Below are 24949 nucleotides of genomic sequence, written 5' to 3' on the forward strand. Positions count from 1 at the left end.
TTTGGGCTGTTTCCAGTTTGGGGCTATTAGGAATAAAATGGCTATGAACATTCATGTACAGTTTGTATGTATCTTTTGCTCATTTCCTAATTGGATTGCTTTTTTTTTTTTACTGTTGGGTTTTGAGAGCTCTTTATATATTCTAGATTCAAGTCCTTTGTCAGATATGTGGTTTGCAAATGTTTTATCCTAGTCTGCAGCTTATCTTTTCACTCTCTTAACAGAGTCTTTCACAGAGCAAAAGTTTTTAATTTCAATGAGGTCCAATTTATCAATCTTTCCTTTTATTGACTGTCATTAAAAAATTTTAGTCATTAATCATTCCTACCTCAATTTCTCAGAAGATTATGAAATTTAAGCCATCAGATAGGATTTACATCAGACCAGCTTTTGAATAGCAGTGTTAACCAATTTAATTCCTTTCAGCAGTACAGCTCCTTGGCAATTAAAGCCCAGACACTATTGGTCTCTTTACAAAAAGCAGATGCTAGTTTCCAGGAGAATCAAATATTACCAGAGGAGAAATAAACATATCTGACACACACATACATATACACACACCAAGACTCTAGGTATGTCTAAACATGTATTTTGTATTGATATGTACTAAATGCAGAATCAGACCCAATCCACGCCATCCAAACATGTCTAATGTACTAGGAAAGAGAGACATATTAACAACTAAGGCAGCTTGGAAGCAGCACTATAATTGAGGTATCCACAAAATGCTAAAAGAACAGAGAGGAAGGAGAAGTCTGCTAGAATAAAGGAATAAGATTCATGCAGAAAATATCTGAAATAAGCATAGAATAGTGGCCACAAACTGGGAATTTGAGGGGCAAATCCAGACTACAGATGTTTTTATTTGGCCTGCACAGTGTTTAAACTTTTTTTTATATTAATTGCTAACATTTAAAGATCAGACTTCGTATACAAATACAGTAGAGATTTCCAACTTCCCTTGTAAAATTGAAAGACCTGGCAACACCAGGCCCACATTCCACTTGGTAATAACTAGCTCGCGCCAAATAGTTGCTGGGCCTTTTTAGGCAGGGTAGTGCTCTCTAGTTCCCCACAATTCCACCCAAATCCACTTGACTCATTTATGTTACCTGATTAGCCCCTGTAGGCATCTGAGCTTGCAAGACCTGCCTTAAAGGGCACTTAGGATTTTGACAGATGAAGATGCCAACGAGAGAATTCAAGGGTGTGGAAACAACACATGGGAAAGCTCAAAGGCCTGAAGTGTGAAAATATGAAATATGGACAGATACCAGAAGTAGTCAATACGGCAGGGAGTAGAATGGTGGGCAAGTATAAAGCTGGAAAGGTAGATTTATACAACACCATGGAGCTTAGATCATATGGGTATAAGATATACATACATTTTATATTCCCAAAACACATAGAAAAAAAATCCAAATAAAACTACCCATAGACATACAAACCAACTCTGAAATACTCATTCATTCATTCACTTGCAAACATTTGAGCACCTACTATGTACCAAGCTCTGGACATTAAGAATTAATCTAAGACACAATTTCTGCCCTACTTACTTCAAGCGCCTTATAGGAAAGACTACACAGTTCTTAGACAAAGTTCAATCAATGTTTTGTGTAGCTGAATAGATATGTACTTTTTTGCACTATCATTTCACTCTCTTTATGCTCTCTCCAAGTCATAATACACAATAATAAAATAATATTTACTTTATATATAGCATAATATATATAGAATATATAATACACATATTACATAAATAACTCACATAATTTTATAAAAGACTGGAAGAACATACTCCAACATATTAAATATTGGTTATCTCTATTTTTTCATTCGTGCAATGATGATTTAATGAGCACCTAGAATGTGCTAGACATTTGAGCTAGGTGAGAAGAGACTTCTTTGTGGTGGTAGCTGTTTATATTATCATTGCCATCATTATCATTACTTTCATTATCAGAATGGCTGTACCATCCCCACTCTCAATGAATTAATAATATAGCAGGAAAGGCAAAAAAAGGGGGGGGAATAAATATCAGATACCTGGAATTGCACTGTTTCACGTCTTTGTTAATTTTGCCAAGTATTCTGTAGTCAGTGTGTGTTATTTTCAAAACTGGAGGAGAAAGACTCCAAAAACTAGAACATTACAAGTAAAACTAAATGGCAGAGTCATATGTTTAAAATAAAAATGAACACACACACACATACATATATACTTTCACCCATTTTCTTTGGGAACTTTCAGTCACAGTTACCAAAACGAAAGGCGGTTTAGCTTAGAAGCTAAGAGCACGGGCTCTGGAGTTAGACTGACTTTCTTCCAACTCTGTCCTACAGTAATTGTGAGGAAGTGTCCTCACCTGTGACACGGGGCTGGTAACGCCTACTTGACAGGGCTCCTATAGAGATTCAACGACACCATCTGTGTGAGGGGCTTGGAGCAGAGCCCGGCACATAACCTCTCCGGGGTAACAGCTGCTCTCAGCACTCGAGGTGTTGGGTGTTTGTGTCATAACTATCGTTATTAACACGGCTGTCTCTACACAAACAAGCATGCGCTCTCACTTCTTCCCACACACAGGAACAAGTCCCATACGGGCCTCTGGCGTAAACATGCGCTCCTAAACTCTCCCACGTAGACAACGACGACAAGTCGTCACACAAACGTAGCGCTTCAATAACCAAAGAGCTTTCACAGCCTCCGCGTCCGGCCGTGCGCGTCCGCCGCCCAGCCCCAGGCCACCTCCTCCCCCTCCCCAGAGACCTGGGCTGCCGGGGCTGGCCCCGGGCCCCCGCACCCCGCTCCCTCCTCCCGGGAAGTCCAGCACGCAACCGGCCGCCACTCTCACCGCCGCCGAGGAGCCGCTCTTACCGCCCCGGAAGCACTCCTTCAGTGAGGAGGCGGCTTCGCCTGCTCGAGAGCACTTCCGGGTCAAGTCGCGGCTCCGGCAGGAAGGAGGCCGGTGTGGGTGCGGTGAGTGAAAGCTCGAACCGTGTCTTTGCGAGGGAGGTTCACGGGGTGCTGAGGCGTGGTTTCGAGTCGGTGGGTCAGGGTCTGACGTGAAGGAGGCTAGGATGTCCGCGGTCCTTTTGAAGGCCTGGCCTGAGCTGCGGGAGTTCGGACATGGTACATTTACTGAGCGCCAACTACCTGCCGGGCACAACCCTGGGCGCCTGGGACACAGCGGTTTACAAGACGACTGTGGCCCTGCTCTCAAGTAGTTGACATTCTAGTGAGCGAGGCCGACATAAACAAGTCAACAAACACCATTACCTAAGATGGTAGTGAGTGCTTTAAAAAAAATTAAAGAGGATAACGTGACAGAACGAAGAGGGAGAGTAAGCCTTATGAAGGTCTGGAGAATTGCATTCGAGGCAGAAGGAATAGCAAGTGCAAAGGCCTTATAGTGGGAACAAACTTAGCAAGGTGAAGGAAAAGAAAAAAGGACGCTGTGGCTGCAGCAAAAAGAGGAAGATGAGGCCAGAGACATAAACAGGCCAGATCTTGTAGGGTCTGTGAGCCAGGACAAGGAGTTTGACTTTTATCTGGAAAGCAATGGAAAACGATTGAAAGTTTCTATGCAGAAGAGTGACATGCTCTGATTTATGACGTTAAGATAACTGCTGACCCCTTATCAGAAAGATGCATCTCTTCAGTTGCCCTTGAGCAGTGGGAGCACATGAAACCCAGACTGACAGCCAGAAAGGCATTAGAGACACGCTCATTGTACAGATGTGAAAAGTGAAGTCCCAGAGAGGTGTAAGGGCTTGGCCTTTTAAGAATCCAAGTATTCCCACTCGATTTAATACCTTCAGAATTATCATCTTTAATGTCTACGTATAATGATTGTCACTTCCTAAAACCCTTCAGATAGTTTCCCTTGCATTTGATGGTGGTTCTCTAAATTTAGGGGTATCAGTGTCACCTGGGAGCTTCTTAAAAATGCCTATTCCAAAGAACTGTATAAGTGTAAAATAGGTAATTTCCTCTGATTTTCTGTTGTAATGGAAAGTGCATAGAATTTGGGGTTCAAGTATGGAATCTCGGTACGCCACTTAGCTGTGTCTTAATCTTATCTTTAAAATGCTGCTAATAATAAATATAGCAGCAATTCTCAAATTTTCGGGTCTTAGGATCCCTTTACACTTTTAAAACTTATTGAGAACGTCAAGGAGTTTTTGTTTGTGTGGGTTATATCTATCGATATTTACCACTTTAGATATCAAAACAGAACTTTCAAAAAAGTTATTAATTTATTTAAAATGATAAACTCATTACATGTTAATATAAGTAGCATTTCTATGAAGAATATTTTCGAAAACAAAAAATTATCAAGAAGACTGGCATTGTTTTGCATTTTTACAAGTCACTTTAATATCTGGTGTAATAGAAGGCAGCTAGAGTCTCATATCTCCTTCTGCATTCATTCTCTGGTCATATCACTCATCATGTAGCCCCTGGAAAATTGCACCATATTGTGTGAGAATAAGAGTGAAAAAGGCAAGTAATGTCCTATTATTGTCAAAATCATTTTGAAAAGGTCTCAGGGATCCCCAGAGGACCCTGTACCACACTTTGAGAATTGCTGAATTACAATATTGTTATGACAATCGAAAGAAATATGGGCTCGATTTGTAAGTTATTAAAACTATATGCACATTAAAAATGTAGATGCCCAGGCCTCGCCCTTTGAGAAATCAGTAAGCTTGAGTGGGGCCAAGAAATCTACATCTTTAACAAGCACTATAGATTAATTTGATCTTAGTGATCTAAAATTGCAGTTTGAGAAAACCAGTTATAGGTCAAATTCACTTTAGAGTGTTTTGCCCACTAAAATTTAAGAACTTGTGTTTCCATATCTTCAAATATCTCCATGAACAGTTTCAAGAGCCTGAGACTCTGGAAAGTCAATAAGAAGTTTGTAGCAGGTACCTTGCTGGCTACCAAGTTGATGAGTTCTGAATTCAAAATGTTAAATCAATTCTATGCAAAGGACTGTGAAAGTTTTTATACTCTGTCATCTGTTAGCTTACGGTTTTTTGGATGGATAGATAACTGATAAAGAGGGAAACTGATAAGTCTTACAGTCGAGTACTCTCAGTGTGCTAGGGGCCTGACAGAGCAAAAGAAATTCATCCAAAATTAAGAGGGTAGACATGAGATTTTAGGTGAGAAGGCTTCTTGAACAATGTAAAATTCGAGTTGGGTACTGTAGAGAGGGTGGAATTTCCACAGGAAGGTTTTGATGGGGAGGGGCAGGAAGTTTCAAACAAAAGGAACAACTAGAGCCAGAATTTAAAAGTGAAAAGTTACTTGGAGGGAATAGAGAGTAAAACAAGTGTAGTTAAGGCTTTGAGCCATGACAGGGAGCTGGGAGGATTATAGGATTTAAACAAAGAAAGGAATGATAATGATAATCAGCCTGTAGATGAGGAAACTAAGACCACTAGAGATCATAGCTAATTAGTGACAGAGGTGTAACCAAAGACCAGACTTCTGAATCCATTCATTCCTCCAGCAAACAATTATTGTGCATACAGGCACTGCTAGGCTCCATCTAGCTACTTCTGTTCTACCACCTGAATCTATTCCTGGAGAATTATGAATGCCAGCCTAAAATTTGAAGCTTATCCCATAGGCAGTGAAAAATCACCAATAGATTTTAAAATCCCCTTGACTTTCTTGGGTTTGTTTTCAGGACCAATTCTGAGAGGAGCAGTGTTTGTGATGTCAAAGGGGTATAGTCAGAGTTAAGGAGACCCATTTAGAAATTAAAAGGATAGTGTAGTACCCAGGTAAGGCAAGAGGACTGTATCCTAAGGCAGGGACAGTAGGACTTAATTGAAGAACATCTAGGAGGTGGAATAATAATAACAACAGCATGTATTTATAATGTACCCTCTTTAGTTCATCTGATGCTCATGTAGGGGAGGAAAACTATTCCTCTACCCTCCAGGTCCTTCTGGCTGGTCTGACAATTAAGTTGACATGAGATGGAATAACAGGAGAAAATCAAAGTTTAACAACATGTATACGTGAGAGAAACCCAGGAAAACTGAGCAACTCACCAGAATGGCCAAAACCATCACCTCAAATACTATCTTCAGCTAAAGACAAAGGAGGATGATGGCGGTAGTGGTTTGGGTCTTCAAAGAGGAGGAAAGCAATTTACATGGAGATGGAAATGTAAATGTTTGTTAAACATGTGTTTGCTTGACCAGAAAGACACATTTTGGGGTGGCCGATTCTGATCCCCTACACTCACAACTACCCTATGAGGTCATTACTGTTAATAACCTTATTCAATAAATGTGAAAACTAAGGCCTCGAGAGCTCACAGCTTCACCTAGGGATAGGATCAGACACTCTAACTTGAGTCCATGCTTCTAACCACAGAGCCATGACCATCTTATAACTTCGATCTTGGAAAACTGAAAGAATTGTATTGTGTGGCTATCCTCCAAGCTATGTATATGCTGGACAATTAAATCTCAGGGTGAGAGTGAGGAGTTCTGTTTTAGTTATACTGAGTTTGAAACATTGGGGGATTTTTCAGACTGTAGAGAAAAAAATGGTTAAGGAGATCATAAATCTAAGTTACCTCAGTGTCTTTGTCATTTGCATCCAGTAGCTTCAGCAAAGGCTTATGGCAAAAAGAATAAAAGTCACAGGTATAACAAATAATCCTGGTTTAAAGCAAAACTCCAATAAATACAGAAGTTGTTTCTCGGTGTGCCAGAAAATATGTTGAAGCTTGAGCTGAGTGCCCAAATGCAGTTATGAGGTGTGTGATGGCTCCAAGATACTATTGGGAGCATGAGGGCTATTTTAATTAGAAACTTTTCAGAAAATGGCCCTCAAACTGGTAATTTCTGTTTGAATATTACTAACCTTTTTATGTTTCAGATCCCTATAATAATGCTGAGTATTATAGGGATATAAGCAGAACAGCTTTATGTTTGTATTTTGCAAAGGATGGAAGAGTGCTAACAATCTGCTCTTCATTTGCTTTTTCTCCCCCGTGCCAATTCAGAATGCCACCTTGACCGTTTGTGTGCCAGGTTTGGAGGGACTTCTCTATTTTTCAAGTGTAACAGTGCAGGCAAAGAAGAGTGGATGAGCTGTAAATACACCTAGAAGACATTTGATTATGGAGAATGAAGCATTAATGTCCCAGTATACTTGGAGCAAAAACCAATACCATCTGGCTATTACTGTTTTTCCTCCCTTTGAGTTATTCCAGAACTATTTCTGCTAACAGCAGTTTCCTCAGCCAACTTAATATTGAGCCACGAGAACGGAAATCAGCCACATTACTTCCTAATTGCTTATGATAAGAATTGGAACAGAATAGAAATATTTCTTCTCTCAGAAGTTGGCAGGAACAGCAACAAGGCAATCTGTTAGGGATGACAGCTTAGCACTTTTCTTTTTTTCTTTCTTTCTTTTTTTTTCTTAATAATACAGCCAATATTCAGAATGGTTCTGTAGGGTAAAATCATCTACATTTCTGACTATTCATGATCCTAGGAAAGCTTACATTTTACTATACCTAAAAGATGAAAAAGGAGTTGGATTAAATTTGAGTATCATACTTTTCTGTTATTCTTACTAATGCTGAAGAAAGATATTAAAAAATTCTACCAAGTAACTTCACCCACAAGCATAGCATAGCCCTTTTGAACTGTTAACAGAAAGGTGGCACTTTGGTTTTCCTTTTTGGACTCTTTCTTCTTGGCCTCCAAATGTCAGCTGCTGCATTGTGGCTAGCAGGCGTGATATTATTATGAGAAGTCTCAAACTTACAAGTGAATTTTTTTTGTTGTTAGTGCCGTCGAGTCAATTACAACTCCTAGTGACCCTGTGTACACCAGAGCGGAACCCTGCCTGGTCTTTTTGCGCCATCCTCTCATCTTCCAGCACTGTATCAGACAATGCTCCACTGCTACATAGGGTTTTCATGGCCAGTTTTTTCTGGAAGTGGCTCGCCAGGTTCTTCTTCCCCGTCTGTCTTAGTCTGGAAGCTCCACTGAAATCTGTCGACCGTGGGTGACCCTGCTGGTATTTGAAATACTAGTGGCATAGCTTTCAGCATAGCAGCAACACACAGCTACCACAGTATGACAGAGGGGTGGTGTGGTTCCCTGACTGGGAATTGAACCTGGGCCATGGTGGTGAAAGCGCCGAATCTTAATTACTAGACAACAGGGCTGGCATTCCTTAAATTTATAAAGTCCTCCTTTCTCTTTTGCGTTCACAGCACAATTATACTTCTCTTCAGTACTTCTCACACTGTCTTGTATATAGTTAGCTGTTTTCGCTGGTCTTCCAGGCTAGTTTGTAAATGTCTGAGAGCCTGGGACAGTATTCTGATTCACCTGAGCATCTCTTGCAGTACCCAGCACTCCATCTTGTGCATGATGGGCCCTGATTTAGCTGAGCTATTTACAAATCATTAACTCCAGAATGAGTAGAATAGTCAGAGTCAATGTAGTTTTTGTTGCAAGTAGCAGAAACCAATTCATGCTGACTTAAGTAAAAGGAAATTTAGTATGAGGAGATAAGAGTATCCTGATCCCAAGAGTAATTTATTCCCTCATTCTCTTTTCTACTTGTGTCACCTTCTTGGACCCATACCTTTGCCAGTATTTTCTCTCTCAACTGCTCAACAGCCTCTTATCTATAAATGGATGTGTCTCTTAGTAGCTTGGACTAGAAATCCTTTGTGTTTGGGATACCCATGGTATGACTATGAAGTGTCCAGGCTAAGCCTGCCTAATTGACTGGACATATAAGGATGTTATGGGACCTGTTACTCTCCTCGCATAAAATTGGTGTACCAGGCTACTTCTGCCACCTTTGACCTAAGAGCAGTTTAAGGGTGTTCGTAGTATTTTTCTAGACACTGTCTTCTAGGTTTCTCTAAACTTCTGGTAGAGGCAAATGGCTGTGTCTGTACAGAACAGGAAGCACAAATCTTGGCCGTGTGGGCAACTTGTCTGCCACACTCCAGTGTGTACGGAGGAGAGGAGTTGTGGATCCATGATGAGGATTGCTGGGAGCCACAGCCACAGTTCAATCACTTTTGCTGAACTTAATCTTTTTTCTCCTACCTACCTATTTCTCCATTTCCTTCTTTGTTTGCACATCAGTCTTCATTTTTGTGGTTTTAATTCTGAATAAAATTGAATAAATATGTTTATTTCTTTAAAAATAAAAAGTCATATTGGAGCCAGGAAGTAGAATTCTGTCAGGAGCCAGAGCAGCTTGTGGGAGTCTCTCTTTCCCTTCCCCTGTGCTCCTCCTCCTCCTCCTCCCCATCCCCTCTCTCCTCTGTTACTGCTCTCCCGTTCCCTTCTCCCTCCCTGTTGTCCTTTCTTTCTGCTTCTCTCTATATGTGGCCCAAACCTGACTGCCTCAGCCCCTATATGCCTTCTCTTCCTCAAATGGCCCTAACCCACAGTGTCTCAATTCCAAATACCAAGAACAAAGCTTCTGATTAGTTCAACCAATGGGTTGACTTCCTCCTGGGCCTGAGAAGATAGAGGCAGGGCTCAAAAAAGGGAAACATAAGCTAAGCTAGATAGATCACAACAAAGGTTCTTTACCACAAACTCAGGATACACAGAAACAATTCATCATATTGGGATTGGGCTCCAAGGTCAGTTTACAATGCCTGTTTGGTCCATGTTATTGCAAAATATTTATTTGCAATGAGAAAAAGAAAAATGTGAAATTTAAAGATTGAAGTTACGTAATGGTATTTCCCCTCCCCCCTCCAAGATTTTTAAATGGTTGCATAGTATTCTGAGTAAAAGAGTTTCATTTATCTTAAATATTGGTTTTACTATCAGGTGTAGATTTTAGCACAATATCTGAAAGAACAGGCAACAATAATAATAAATAGAGCTTATTCAGTGATTCCTATTGGCAGACTCTGTTTTATATACACTGTCTTATTCAGACCTCACAATAGTCCTATGAGAATAGGTATATTATTTTCCCTGTTTTAAAGATGAGAGGACTGAGGCACAGAGAGATTAAGTCAGTTATAAAAGTTGCAAGGCTGGTTAGAGTCAGAGTCAGGATTCGAATCTAGGAAATCCAGTTCCAGAGTCTGTACTCTGAACCTCTCTGCTACCTTGCCTTTATCAGAGGCCTGTAATTATACTGTTTCAGGGTAATCTAAATCCAGAATGGGAGGTTAGTGATAGTTCTCTCTTACTGGAGTGTTCAGTCTGCAGCACCATTAGGGCTGTTGTAGAGGAAATGAGAAAGTATATTAGTGGTCTCTAGATGCCAGTCCATGGACCCTCTGACTCTGAATCACCCAGGGAGATAATTGAAAACCATAAATTCCAAGATCCAAACCCAGAGCTTCTTATTCATAGGTCTGGGATGGGACCTAGGAATCTATATTTTTAACAAGCTTTCTAGATGATTCTGACATTCAACCTGGTTTGGAAACTCTGGGCTTGGTAGTCTTTTATTCCTTCTAGGACAAGATGGTAAATGAAGAGTTTAGGGGTTGGGGGTTGGTTCAAGGAATGCCTTTATGCCTTATGCCTCTAAGGTCTTTTGAGATTATTAGCATTGGCTCTCTTTGTCTCAGAATATAATAAGTGCTAGTAAATGCATGTTGGCTTGAATAATTATGATTCCTGTTGCATAATATTCTTCAATTTCAAAGATCCATCACATATGCTATCAAATTTAAACTAATCTCCATCGGTAAATATGTATTGAGCATGTGCTAGTTATGAAGTATAGCAATAAAAAATATAATCCCTGCGCTTAAGGGGCTTGTAGGTGAGATAGGGTAGACTGCCTTGCAGTACGGAGCAGCATATACCAGAGCCAGGTGAGTAGGGTAATGGTGAGGGCTACAGGGGGTTAGGAAATAGCCAGCCTGCATCCAGGTATACTCTGGATCCATGTGGGAGGAATAGCGAGGCCTAGAGAGGAGGCTCAGGGATGCTGCATGAAGAAGGGATTCCACACAGCAGTAACACTGCCAGGACACTGCTTGCCCCACAGCCCTCTCATGTGGAGGCTCTTCATTCCCCCAAAGCTCTTGCATCTCAGAGCAAGGAGAGTGAGTCCATCTTTTCTATTTCCAGTATCTTCTACCCTAGCTGCCTTGATCCTAGGGAGACATCACCATCCCCGCAGGTGATCTACCCTTCTCTTGAGCCTCTCAGTTCTTTGACCTCTTCGTCTTAAACAAGTATCTACTTCACTCACGTCTGCCTCCCACTCCAATTCCCAAAGTCCACCTCCAATTTTGCTGTTGGCCCAGACTGCTCCCCTCCGGAATCAGAAATGGGACCCAGCATTCTCTGGCCACCACTTCTCATTACCACAACTTGTAGCTCTTTTTCCTGAACACCTTCTAACCAATGATCCCTTGCTTTTTCCCTGTCTCCTGTCCCTTTACCTAGAACTCTTCTCTCCCATTCTCAATTCCTGTTTATCCCTCAGATCCTGTTGCGCACCTCACTATCTCAAGGAGGCTTTCTGTGACGAGGTTAGCTCCCCTTGTTGGGTGCTCCTGTAGCGTCTGTACTTTCCCTTGGGTAGCATTTAGCATATTTTGCGTTTATTTAGTTAGCATCTATGTCTTCTGCCAGATGGAACTCCATGAAGGCAGAGAGTGTAGTACAGTAAGTAGGCACATAGTAGGTGCTCAATAGATACTGTTAAATAGATGAAAATGTATGCCTCTAGTCTAAAACATTGGTTTTAAACTCAGTGATGGGAAGAGTGGAGAGGAAGGGGTGGTCAGGATAAGAAGTGAGGTGGTATTAGAATAAAGTGGAGTTGTGGGTGGTTTGTTTGTTTATTTTTGTTTTCCCTACACAGCAGGCCTCCAGCTCAGAGCGTTTAGCAGATGGTAGTATCTCTGAAAGTTAATAACACTGCTTTGTTTTCATTGTGTTTATTTGTACAGTTACAGTTGGCCCTCCGTATCCATGGATGCAGAACCTGCAGATACAGAGGGCCAAGTAAGGGACTTGAACATCCACAGATTTTGGTATCCGCAGGAGGTCCTGGAACCAATCGCCTGCGAGTACCGAGGGACAACTGTACTTTTATCCACAGATGTGATTCAGACTTTCCTTTTAAAGTAAATGCATGAAAGTAAAGTAATGAGTTCATTTAAAGAAAAAGCATAAATAATAATTTGGTACACAGATATAGCAAAAAAAACAAATCATGACAGTACAAGAAACGAATGAAATTTGGAAAATGCTGACTTGGATGAAGCCACAGGAGCTCTTTATTGAAGTCCTAGGGAAATCCTGGAGCCCTTTTTCAGCACACGCATTTCCTATCACCACTGAGAACCACTAGTCTAGAGTAAAGGACAAAAATCATGTTTGCCAATTGTTGTGTATCTTACAGTGAAAAAGAACTTGGGAGCTCACACGTGTCAAGCCCCTAGCACAGTGCCTAGCTTATGGCAGTCATTTAATAAATGTTATTTCCATTGTTTCAACTCACCACTCCCTCCTAATAAAGGGAGACCCAGATTTTCCTACTAACTTATACTATAATCTAAAGGAGCAAGTCCCTGTGAAGTGAGTGGGTTAGATCAGATCATGTCTAAAATCCTCTCCAATGCCCAAGTTCTTTGTTTCCTTTATTATCATTTTAGTGGGACTTGGGAAGAAATAGAAATAAACACGTGTTCAATCTATTATGTATAGCACAGTCTGAAGTCCTTTGTTTTACTCTAAATAGTCCCTCTTTAAATATGAAAGATAGAGAAAATTATCATCATTCAACCATTCTTTCAAGGGCTAATGAAAATTAAATGACGTTTACAACTTATAATTTAGACTGTGAGAAGTTTAATGACAAAATACAATGATCCATTGCTTTTTATGGTTCTATGGTCAGACAGCCTTCATGTAAGTATAAAGGGGAATAAATGTCATTTCCAGAACTAATTATTTGGGGCCCTCATAAGAAATAAAGCTAGACATTTCATCCCATCTTTTATAGAAGTAGAAGTTGAAAGTTTTCTTTTGAGAATCAGTGATTTAAAAGAGGAATCAGATTATCAGGAAGATGATCATAATCACGTAGACTCTTATACTGGGATATTATTTTGCTTTTTATTCATGATATTTTACTCTTCTTTTAAATTTGTCTGACAGTCTTTCCCTGTAGTTTATGTTTCCATTTCTACCAACTGGACATTTAAGATGTCAATTCCTCCCTTAGCTAATTTTACAGACTTGGAGCTAGAAATTTGGTATTCTTACAAACTGTTAAATATACTGTATTTTGTCTCTTGATATTGAAGAACTTATTAAAAGAAAATTCTTTTGTGTGTGTGTGTGTGAGGAAGATCAGCCCTGAGCTAACATCCATGCCAATCCTCCTCTTTTTGCTGAGGAAGACTGGCCCTAGGCTAACATCTGTGCCCATCTTCTTCCACTTTATATGGGACGCCACCACAGCATGGCCTGACAAGCGGTGCATCGGTGTGCACCCGGGATCTGAACCCGGGCTGCCAACAACAGAGCGTGCGCACTTAACCGCTATGCAACGGGGCTGGCCCGTAAAAGAAAATTCTTTTGTCTGACAGTCTTGCCCAGGAGGGAGGTTCTTTAGCCTCAGAAATCAATAACTGTTTATGTATATGTAGTAGTGCAATTTTCTTTCTAATATTAAAAAAACTACTTCAATTGTCTCTGCATTGTTTATATCTAATGTGTCTGTGTACTTGAATTACTCAAATTTTGAGTTCCATGGTTATGATTATGATGTACCAGTTGATTTACATCATTGATATAACAACAGATGGTAGTGGTGCAGGTTGAAATAAAAGATCATTAAGCTAAATATTTTAGCCTTCATTGGCTCCCTGTTGCATAGAATTTGTCAGAGTGAAACAGAATCATAGCATTTCAGAACTAGAGGAGTCCTTAGAGATTGTCTCATCTAGTCCTTCATTTGACAGATGAGAAAACCAGCCCAGAGAGAATGCTATTTGCCAAAGTCGTACAGCTTGTTAGGAGCAAAGCTAGGATCAGAAGCTAGGACTGACATTGCCCAGTTCAGTGCTCTTTCTACCATCTGTGTGTGAGATCTTTAGGTGGTGGTCTTTCTGTTTCACTCCCTGATGTCTGCGCCAGTTATTCTAATCAATTTCACATCTGTTCATTTCTAGAACATAGAGCTTCACCCCGTTATGAGTCTTTGTTGGTTAAACTTTATATCTGGCTTTCTTTTAGGTTGGTCTCCACCCACATCTTTTAATCTTGAAGACTTCAAAATACACCTCGATCTACCACTTTTTTGGAAAACTCCAATACCAGGCAATAAATTACTCACTGTGCTCTTGTTATAGTATAGAAGCTTTTGAGTTCTCCAAATTAAATAAGATTTTCTCCCATTTTCCCATGAAGCCACATTGTTGTTTATTCACTTTAGTGGTGAGTATTATTGTGCCAGCTGCTTTTGTTTTGGAAGATGTAGGCTTCAGTCAAGTGGCCCCACTGGAAGCAAATCAGAGGTCTTTCAATGCATCATTTCCCTCAAGCTTTGAACTCACAGCAGGTTCCCACTCAGGTGATGATGTCATCATAGCCAAAGAGGGAACTAGTGTTTCGATCGAGTGTCTTCTCACTGTCGACCACTATGAAGATGTCCATTGGTACAACTCAAAAGGAGAGAAACTGGATGACGAAGGCAGAGGTAAGTAACTATTCCAGGGTATAATTAATTGAGGTTGCTCATTTCTTGTTGCTTCTCTCTTGGTTTTATGGCATATTCAACAAGAAATCTCAAAGATGACATACCAGGGTGAATAGTTAAAACTTTTGAAAGGCTTGGAGTGTATGCCCATCAGAAAAAGCAAAATAATTATAATTACTTAACCAGAAGAAGAAAAAAATAAAGAATAGTTATAAATTTAAAAGATGTTCATGTGATGACAGAAAGCTATTTTCTCTCTTCTTGGTGAGCTGGGTTCTTTCCTCCTTGAAGGTAGACTACATCAGGGCTGCTGCATTCAGCTGTGGAGACTGTATACTGCACAACTGCAGGGGCACCCTTCACCTGGAGTGTAATGTGAATAGTCATTGTGGTGGCCCTGCAAGAAAGGTTTTGGCTAGACTTAAGTAAATTTGTCATAAATAAAAAAATTTCTGCTTGGAAATGAGTTACTAAAAATGTTAGAGGAAATCCAGGATGTTTTTAAAAATGATTATAGATCTGTGCATAAAACTTGAAGTCCCTCTGAGTATTAGAAGAGCACTGAGGAGAAGATCTTGTGAGCCCTTAGCTCAATTTTTTTTTCTATTCTATACCTCACTTTACTTGAAAACAGTTTCTCTTATATTTTTTGTCTCTCATTCTTAAAAATCACACAAACATAATAGCGACCAAAGTCTCCTTTTTGACAGATTTTCATTTGATTTTGCTGTTTGTGGACCTGTGAACACATCTTAATCAGAATACTGTTTCCTTAGCTAGTGTTCTGCTAGAAGGATCTTTTTGAAGACTGCTTGCGTTAAAGCACCTCAAAAAGAAATCTCCATGAAAAATCAATGGGATAAAGATTAAATTCTGGGGTCCTCACAAGCTACACTTTCAGAAAAGGCCCCTCTTATCTTTTTTGCTGGAGAGGTAGTCTAACCTCTTGGAATATAAAAGATATTTGGTTGTTCATAATAGAATGGAAAACTTAGAAAAGGAGACAGGTGATGTTTCCTTCTAAAGTATATACTAAACATTTTAACCTTCTACAAACTGAGTAACTGGCCACCAAGGGATTGAAGAGTTTGAATTGTTAGAAAGAACAGAATATTTTTAATCAGCTTCTTAAGAATATAGACGTTTTGAATCAGAATCTCGAGAGTGGTGCCCAGAATGTATATTTTGAACATGATTTGGGGTTCCGCATTTGGACCCACTGAACTAGATTCTTATCGCCTTTGAATTTGAATTATGTAATTGATGTGATCCTTACAGACTGACTATAAGCATAAACAAAGCTTAGGATAGGATAAGACCAGCCAAGTGGAATGGCAGTTTTATTTTCACATTTTGCCTTTACTTTGAAAACCACTAACATCTATCATTGATGCTTTCAGTTGCAGCTCTGGAAAATTGTATTAAATTTTATGAATCTCAAGTGAGAAGAGTTTAAAGAGCATGTCAGTCTAGTATAAGGTTCATAAATCTTGAGCTATTATCAGCAAGTGAGCTAGAAAGTTTAGATTGTGGGCATAGCACAGTGGTTGATGAATGGAGTCTATGTACTTCATCATACCTGAGATTCATAGGGTATCCTTTTCATAGCTCCAACTTCATAAAACAGAAGCTTGTGGAATAATGACTGTATTCATAGCTACATATTTTCTTCCTCTTTACATTAGTGAAGTGATGGTTCTTAAATATAACTGTAGAATTTAGATGAAGTTTGATGATAAAAATGAGCACAATCCAGAGTGCTTCCTAACTGATGTGCCACTAAAATAATCGAGAACCATAGAATCTCAGGGATGAGAGAGATCTTAAAGGTTAGGCATTCAGGTGGTGCTTAACAAGCAATCACCCAGCCTCCTCTGGGATACCACCTATAGTCATTGGAGCTCACCTCGACACCCCAGATTAGCCCATCCATTCCATCTTTGAATGGCTTTCATAGTTAAAGCACAGAGTACACTGAGAATTTACCACAAACGTGAGAATTGTGCAGGCAGAGCCAAGTTATTAAAGGGTAAATCAAAGTGATGGTCAGGATGCTTTGCTTTTCATACTCATATACTTTAGTATACATGTTATCCAAATGAAGATACCTTCATGGATGGAAGAGAGGCACATGTTCTAAGTTTAAAACAGAAGCCTAGGCATCTTAAGGGCAACTTTATTCTCTTTGCCAAGCTATTCATTTACACTGACCTGTAAGACATATATTTTGGCTTGTGCTTCAGTTACTCTTGCCAGAAAATCAAGATATCATCAACAGACCTTTTCTAACAAAACAAATTAACATGTGCAAAGCATGCCAGATTAGCCAGTTAGTAATTGAACAAATGCATTAAACTGGTAGGGTTGGTTTTTTTAAAATAACTTTTGTCTCTTATTACCAAAAGTAAACAAACAGTTAAATAAAAAGAAGAAAATAAAAATTACTCGTAACCCATTACCCCAGAAATAACCATTGTTTTATATTTCTGAGGCATATCCTTCTAGTATATAAAAAGGTGTAGGTAGAGATATATATATAAACATTTTTTTTAGTTAGTCATTTAGCATTGTATAGACATACCTGTCTCCCTCAAAGCATTGTTCCATCTAGCAGTGAAATGTAACTATGATAATCATTAGTGTTAGGAAGGAAGATCTTGATTTTTCTTTTTAAGTTCCAGGCTATTTAAATTCCAACTCTGGATGTAAAAGTCTGCCCTTCCTGACATGATTTAAATAAATAGCAGAACCTAATAGATGAGTTAAAGTACTCTCATGAAGAGGCAGAATATTGATAAGGCAGTTGGCATATTTAGTAAGAATAATCTTTGCTATAATTTTTTATTTCTGTTGGGTTATCAGGTGGAAAATGGTTGGTTTCTGATAACTTCCTGAATATCACCAACGTAGCCTTTGATGACCGTGGGCTCTATACATGTTTTGTCACCTCTCCAATTCGTGCCTCCTACTCTGTCACCCTGCGTGTTATCTTCACCTCGGGAGACATGAGTGTCTACTACATGATTGTTTGCCTGATTGCCTTTACTATCACTCTCATCTTAAATGTCACACGGCTGTGCATGATGAGCAGCCATCTTCGTAAGACTGAGAAGGCTATCAATGAATTCTTCAGAACTGAAGGGGCTGAGAAACTTCAGAAGGCCTTTGAAATTGCAAAACGCATCCCCATCATCACCTCGGCCAAGACTCTGGAGCTCGCCAAAGTCACACAATTTAAGACCATGGAATTTGCTCGTTATATTGAAGAACTGGCAAGAAGCGTCCCTCTTCCGCCCCTTATTCTAAACTGTCGGGCTTTTGTTGAGGAGATGTTTGAAGCTGTGCGAGTGGATGACCCTGATGACATGGGAGAAAGAATTAAAGAGAGACCTGCCTTGAATGCTCAAGGTGGCGTCTATGTCATTAATGCAGAGATGGGTCGGAGTAATTCACCAGGAGGAGATTCGGATGATGGTTCTCTGAATGAACAAGGCCAGGAGATAGCAGTTCAAGTTTCTGTCCACCTTCAGTCAGAGACCAAAAGTATTGATACAGATTCTCAAGATAGCAGCCATTTCAGCCCGCCTGATGATACAGGATCAGCCGAATTGAACTCTAACTACAAAGATGGGGCATATGACAGCTGCCAGCTGTGAGCTATCCCAGTACCTACAAAAATAGCTCTCAGAACAGGAACCTGTTTCATGCAGGAAAATAACATTTCACCAAAAGATGACTGGGGTTTTCCCCTTGTTAATATTAAGCACATCGGAACGTGAATTATTGCCAAAAGCTTTGTAAAAATTCAGAGTTTTCCCTGATAATTTTCAGTCGTTTTCCTCAAGCTTGAGTAAATGATACATGTTAAGATTTAAAGGAGCCTGAGAGATAGACCTAATGGGGAAAGTACTGAAGTACTGCGCTAAGAGTTCCATGGCTTCTCTTCTTGGTCACGGTTCTTCCATTGGTTAGGGCTGACGCTTATCTTGGGGCCTCAGTTTTCCCACCAATAAGATGAGAGATTTGCATTACATGATATCTAAAGTCATTTCTAGCCCTATAACTTCTTACCTGTCACCTTTAAACCACTCAGCATATCTCTAAATAAACCCTTCCCTAGACTTTTAGTCCCTTTTTATGGAAAGGACCAAGCTGAGACTTAGTCCTTGATTCAGGTTCCCACACCAATGCTATAGTGCATAGTGGTGTGAGTGTTTTTCAGATGGTTGGCCTTGTGGAGCGTGCAATTGTATGTGCTCGGTTGAATCTTTTCAGTGTAGCCCCTGTCTATATTATACAGATATCAGGGAGCTAACTGCTCATTAGTAAACTACTTTCCACAAGTAAATTAGTCCTTTTGGGGGATATATCATGTATCTTTAACTTACTGAGGCATCATTTAGTTCATTGAGCTAGCAGTGATTTCCCATCTGATCTCCAAAAGTGAGCAATTTTCTCCTAAGGAATAATGTCTTCAATGCTTTTAGAGTAAGAAACAATGTCAAATCATCTGTTTCTGGTAAATCATGGATTTTGACATTTCTATTAATAGAATTTCTCAGGATTTCCCTTTTTAAAGGTACTGGGCTTTACAAGAGGGTTCTGTGTTTGGGATCCCATTCCAGGGGGAAACCCAGAGCTGGATTCCTCTTTAGACCTCTGTCTATACCCTTGCCCTCCGCGGTCTTAAACACGGTGCTAAAGGTTGCATGCCTCCTTATCTTTTTTTTTTTGTTTATATTTTATTGTTGTCGAGATTTTTATTTTTGTGTACTTCAGATATAGGAATCTGAGATAGGGCTGCTTTTGTGTCATTTCTGAGAAGCACTAACCTGAAATAATATTAGATAATGGTATGTGGTGTGTTGTTATGTTTAATATACAGATACAGATATATAGATATATATACACACACATACGAATGATGTAGACATAAAGGGGGAGAAAAATTATGGATGATGCCACCTGATTCAACTGTGTATAATAAACACTTAAGACAATATTTCTTACCTGGCTGAGATCTGATATAATGGAATTGTGAATACTCTTCAGAATAATTTCTTCAGCTACAGGATGCTTGGTGTCATATAATTTTAAGAACTTGGCAGTGGAGCTCCACTTGGTGCTTCACATTTCTTCATTTGGCTTCTGATTATTGAAGCATTACTTGAACTAGAGGTTCCTGACGGAAATGTTCAGAGGAGGTTTTATGGAGATTTTAATTTAAGGTTTCAAATGGAGGAAGGCAGGAAATTTCAGCGTGGCTGGATAGAACTCATGCCTTCCTTTGTCCAGGCTTATCAAAATAATACATCTGCTCTGGATAGCATGAATGAATCAATGTGCAGTTTTATCAGATGGCATTACGGATAAAGATGATAATGCTGCCTTTTCTGTCTCAGGCTGTTTCCATGGAAACCTCCAGAGCCAAACAAAAGCTACCAATCATTTAGCCAAAGCTTGCCTTGGCTCACAGACCTGTATTTAAGAAAAACTGTTTTCATACGTTTGGCTATGAGAGCAAGGGCTCTTGAACATACCCTAGATTATAGGAACTTTTTCCCTTCCCAGAATGTTTCTCTTGAGAAATTAAAAGTTTTTTAAATGCCTTGTCCGAAGTCTGTCCCCTGAACATCCCTCATATCTTCGGATAGTACCTCCAACCCTGTCCCAGTATAGCAGGTTTGAGGTCATTTCTTAGAATGTAGCTTGCCACATTAAAGAGAATAGGTTTACCCCACGTGTTCTCATAATGGACGTGAGTGTTTAGAACCTTAAAGTAGACGTATTTAATGATCAAAGTCCTGGGAAACAGGACTTTGGAAAAATATATGAAATACTGAAAAAAATCTGTAGGTTTATACAATACTATATAACAAGTATAGGCTACTCCAGTGTATCCTGGATAAATTATTTTAGAAACATAATGGTGACTTAATTTGGTGGCCAAAGTAACTAGATTACTTTGAATGTTCCAGGTTATGGTGCCATTGATAAGGAATTAAAGTAGGTCAAAATTTAACTAGAGTTGGTATTACTTTTTCAAGCTAACTTTCAAGGGGAAGAAAACTACACCTATTAATATTTTCTGTATCTAATCAAATACCTTTCATATATAATTAATAGTCTCGTGTTATCTTTTTGTAAAATCCTTAACCTTTTGAATTTAAACTGCAGTCTAAAAGTCTTTTGATAATAACTGTGGTGTAATTATCCTTTTGTCTCACTGGATTTTATAGTTAGTGAAAATGCCTTTACTCTACAAAATGTATTTGAAATAGTTCTGTCATCTCATTTACAAATTTTTTCTTATATTGTGATTTAATGAACCTTATTGTCTTTATAAAGTGAAATGGTGGCTTTGTGAAATAAATTTACCAAAAATAGACATGTAAACATTTTTAAAGATTCCTTACCAACTGAAACAAGACAGGCATCTTTTGAGCTGATACCCCACTTGAGTTTATAGGCAGTTTGATCAGCCATCCCCAAAGTTGGATCTGTTATGATAGTTTAATTCTTGAGTCAGGCCCAGTGAGCATTTGTATTTCCTACCAACTACCTTGATATTAATATCTTGGGAGCTGCTGACCTGGAGTGGTTGTGAGAAGGCTCCTGGCTTCTTTGCCTCACTTAACATGTATTTTAAAGTCAAAGCACACTGTTTTCCCTTTGGTCCTCAAGCCTCAGTGAACCCCTTGGTGCAGTCTTCTCCACGCCCTGCATGTAATTTCACCCTAGATCAGACTTTGTGTCCTGTGTCCAAGAGCAGCACGGGAGCATGGCATGCTTGTTTTCCAGAGTCATAGGTGCTAGCCTTGTCTCCACACACCAGCAGTTGTAACACAAGTATATCATATTTCCTGAGTCACCAGTAAGAGAACACAATCTTTTCTCATCTAGGCCAGGAATGATGAAAATGCTTAGCCTTATACATAAACTCCTAGGTTCTCAACACATTTCATAAAAGTAAATGAGTATTATTTGGTATGTTAAGATAATGTTTAAATGTTCACCATTTTAATGAACACTTACATTATAATTTTGTCCTTTTGTTAAAAAAAGTTGTACTTGACTGTAACTTATTAAATGTTCAATGGAGTACATTTCATTTGTCTGAAATCTTCTGTAGAGTATATATTCATTTTTATGTGTGATGGAACTTGATGTTAATGATTTTAAACAGGAGTAAATTTGAATTCAACTTGGATTCCACCATGGCTACCCATTTCAATTTTACAAATATTTACTAAGCATCTATGTCTTTGGTGCTATGAGCCATGCTGAGATGGGTGTCCTGCCTACAGTTGCCATGAGGATGCAGTTACCAAACCATCGTTGCTGGGCCCAAATGCAGCAATTTCCCACTTCTGAAGTAAAGCCTTCCTGGCAAAGGCAAGAGCTTGAGCAAAAGCCTAGAGATAAGAGGATTTAGCACGTGCTTTGGAGAACATATGATTAGTGTGTGGTGTTCGTGATGAGATTTGGCAGGTGGGAGTGGTAGCTCCCGTAGAAGCAAATATCTGCAGTCCCATGGAGTGAAGGGTGATGGTGGAAAGCAGGCATGGAAAAGCACAGGATCTCAGGAGATAGGCAAAGGGAACAGGTAGAGGTACAACTCATTACTTAAATGCCACAGATTCCTTAGAATGAAAACCTAACCCCTATCTCCCTATAGCAGAAGATCACAGGACTTGGAGTTCTAATTCTACCGCTAACCGTGTAATACTGGAACTTGGCCTCTCTGAACTTCAGGAAAATGGAGTTGATAATAACCTCGCAAAATTAACGTGAGGATTAAATATAGCAACATAAAAGCAAACGCTGTGCCAACTGTAACATGCCATAACAGGTAAGGGGCTAGTAATCATGCAGCCAGGGTGTCAGCTTTGTTAGCAGGCATGTCCAGCTGATGACTGGTTGCATTTGTACTCAACTAAAACTTCTTCCAGATCTCTCTGTTACAGTCGCATTTGGCTGCATGCCAGTGTAGGGGAGGAGAAATTTTCCTCTACCTTCTAGGTTCTTCTGGCTGATCTAAGAATTAAATTGACATGAGACAATAACAGGAGAAAAACAAATAGTTTAATAACATGTATACATGGGAGAAACCCAGGAAAACTGAGTAAATTGCCAAAGTGGCCAAAGCCACCACTTTAAATACCATCTTCAGCTAAAGCCAAAAGAGGATGTTGAGGATAGTGGTTTGGGACTTCAAAGGGTAGGAAGGCAATTCACACGGAGATGGAAATGCAAACGTTTAGTCAACAAATGTGTGCCATGCTACGCAGAGACAACAGGACGTGGAGAGGACTTTGATCAAAGGGACCTTGCTAGGTTCCTCCCTGTCTACCACACCTAGTTCATATTAGACTATAGTTATCTATGCTGATAACCCGTCCCTTCCTGGGACAGGCCTTCCATCTTACATTCTTTTAGGTATTTAGGGGGAAGGTCAAAGTTTCTTCCTGAGCCTTTCGTTCTTAAAAATAATCAAGCCAAAGAGACACACTTTGGGATGGCAAATTCTGCTCCCCTACATCATTGAAACTCAATTGTGGCAGCTTACCCAAGTAAGAAGTTTATTGTTCTCAAGTAAAAAGAAGTCCAGAGGAAGTCAGTCCAAGGCTGGTGCAGGTGGTCAAGTCTGACATCAAAGAGTCAGGCTCTTTCTACATTCCTCTCCACTCTTAGCATGTGGCTTTCATCCGCATGGTCATGAGATATCCTGGATTGGGTTCCCCCTGGAGTCCCTGAGACAAGGGTTCATGTGCGAGTGGTTTATTTGAAAGGTGATCCCAGGAGGGTAGAAATTAGGAAAGTGAGACAGGGAAAAGAAAGCCAACACAGGATGCGTTAATGAGTGAGTTGCTGCTGTGGGCAACTGGTGTTCAGTCCCGCTGGGACCTCAGGCTGCTCTGTCTGCCCCCAGTGTGTGTAGCTCATGCCTCAAAGTTGTCCCACCTGAAGGCCAAGGAGCTCGGATATTTATGCACCAACTCCCTTCTACTCCCATCTGTCATTGAGGGCTGCTCCCAGTGTCACTAACTTTCTGACACTTCCACCCTGGCGCATACAAGCTAAGCATGATCCTGTAGCCAGCAAAAGCCCTCAGGTAGAGTCACCAGAGCTTTTGGTAGGAAGCCTGTGGTGAAAATAGGAATGGTGAGTGTCGAGGTGTTGTGGGCAGACCGCTGAAAGCACCCGCTCTACAGGACAACTCCTTCACCTTCAGCATCACGTCTACATGCCAGCGGAGAGAAGGGTAGACAGTCAAAGGGCAAAAGACACATAGCACCTGAGTCACTACCTTGTTATCAAGAAAGCAACAGCTTTCCCAAAGCCTCACTCGACTTGTACTGCTCAGCTGCCAGAACTAGGTTACATGGCTGCCTGCTGTAGCTGTTAAGAAAGCCTGGGAGGATGAGTATGTGTATTTTTAACTGGGCGCATTGCCCCAGAGGGTTCTATTAATAAGAAAGGAGGGAAGAATGGAAGAGATAGGCAAATGGTAATGTGCGACAAGATCGTTTTCACATGAATTACAGGAGCAAAATGTGGTTCTGTAGCGGATAAAATTGCAAACCATGTTCCTTGAAGATATTCACAGACATGAACAAAGCAAGAATCAGAAACAATAAATCTTAGGCTAAATCTTCAAGCCTATATTGTCTCCAATACACATGGCTCAAATAGCAAACAGATAAATTATGGGATTCTGTTGGGGCATAATGTCTTATCTTAATCTATTCATTTTTTTTTTTTTACTGACCATCTGCTATGTCTCAGGTGCTTCCAGTGGCCAGAGACTCCACAGTGATAGAGAGTGACTAGCAGGTGGTATCTTTAATCAGGGTCAGAAGCCTCTCCAAAGAAGGCTTTGTGGTGAGACTCAAATGATGAGGATTCAGACATTCAAAAGTTAGGGGGAGGGGCACTTCAGGCAGAGGAACAAGCAATGACAAATTTCCTAGGGGACAACAAGGTTGGCCTGTTGGAGAAATAGAACAAATAGGCCTGTGTGGCTGGTGATGGCAGACAGTCAGAGAAGCAGGCAGGGGCCAGGAATATGGCTAAAGGATTTCAAAGCTCCTTTTGGCTGGCCCCAGAAATGCATTTCTTAGAAGAAATGCTAGAAGTGCCTAATTTGAAAAAGAGATTTACATATTTAGAGAGAAAAGTTTGATCATTCAATAGTACTATTCATTTTTCCCTGAAGCCGTCTGCAGC

At 40.0% G+C, this 24949-nt stretch overlaps 2 protein-coding genes across 3 annotated transcripts in view; one reads left to right on the forward strand and one right to left on the reverse strand.

Moving 5' to 3' along the window:
• Positions 1–2713, reverse strand: part of FAM114A2 (family with sequence similarity 114 member A2) — a 35830-nt gene extending 33117 nt beyond the window's left edge. The window contains exon 1 of the mRNA XM_058544547.1: positions 2370–2713. The gene's annotated coding sequence lies outside the window, so the exon portion shown is untranslated. The remainder of the gene's footprint in view (positions 1–2369) is intronic.
• Positions 2714–2940: 227 nt separating this feature from the next.
• On the forward strand, positions 2941–21847 carry MFAP3 (microfibril associated protein 3). Of its 2 annotated transcripts, none has more exons than XM_058544563.1 (3): positions 2941–2983; positions 14257–14719; positions 17582–21847. In XM_058544563.1, the coding sequence occupies exons 2-3, from the start codon at positions 14425–14427 to the stop codon at positions 18373–18375; spliced, it is 1089 nt and encodes a 362-aa protein (XP_058400546.1). In that variant the 5' UTR covers positions 2941–2983; positions 14257–14424; the 3' UTR covers positions 18376–21847. The 2 variants fall into 2 exon arrangements, with proteins under 2 accessions (XP_058400546.1, XP_058400538.1); XM_058544555.1 differs by lacking the exon at positions 2941–2983 and adding an exon at positions 11864–12137.
• Positions 21848–24949: the final 3102 nt, after the last annotated feature.

This window comes from Diceros bicornis, chromosome 1 (assembly GCF_020826845.1).
Source record: "Diceros bicornis minor isolate mBicDic1 chromosome 1, mDicBic1.mat.cur, whole genome shotgun sequence".
Classification (NCBI taxonomy): domain Eukaryota; kingdom Metazoa; phylum Chordata; class Mammalia; order Perissodactyla; family Rhinocerotidae; genus Diceros; species Diceros bicornis.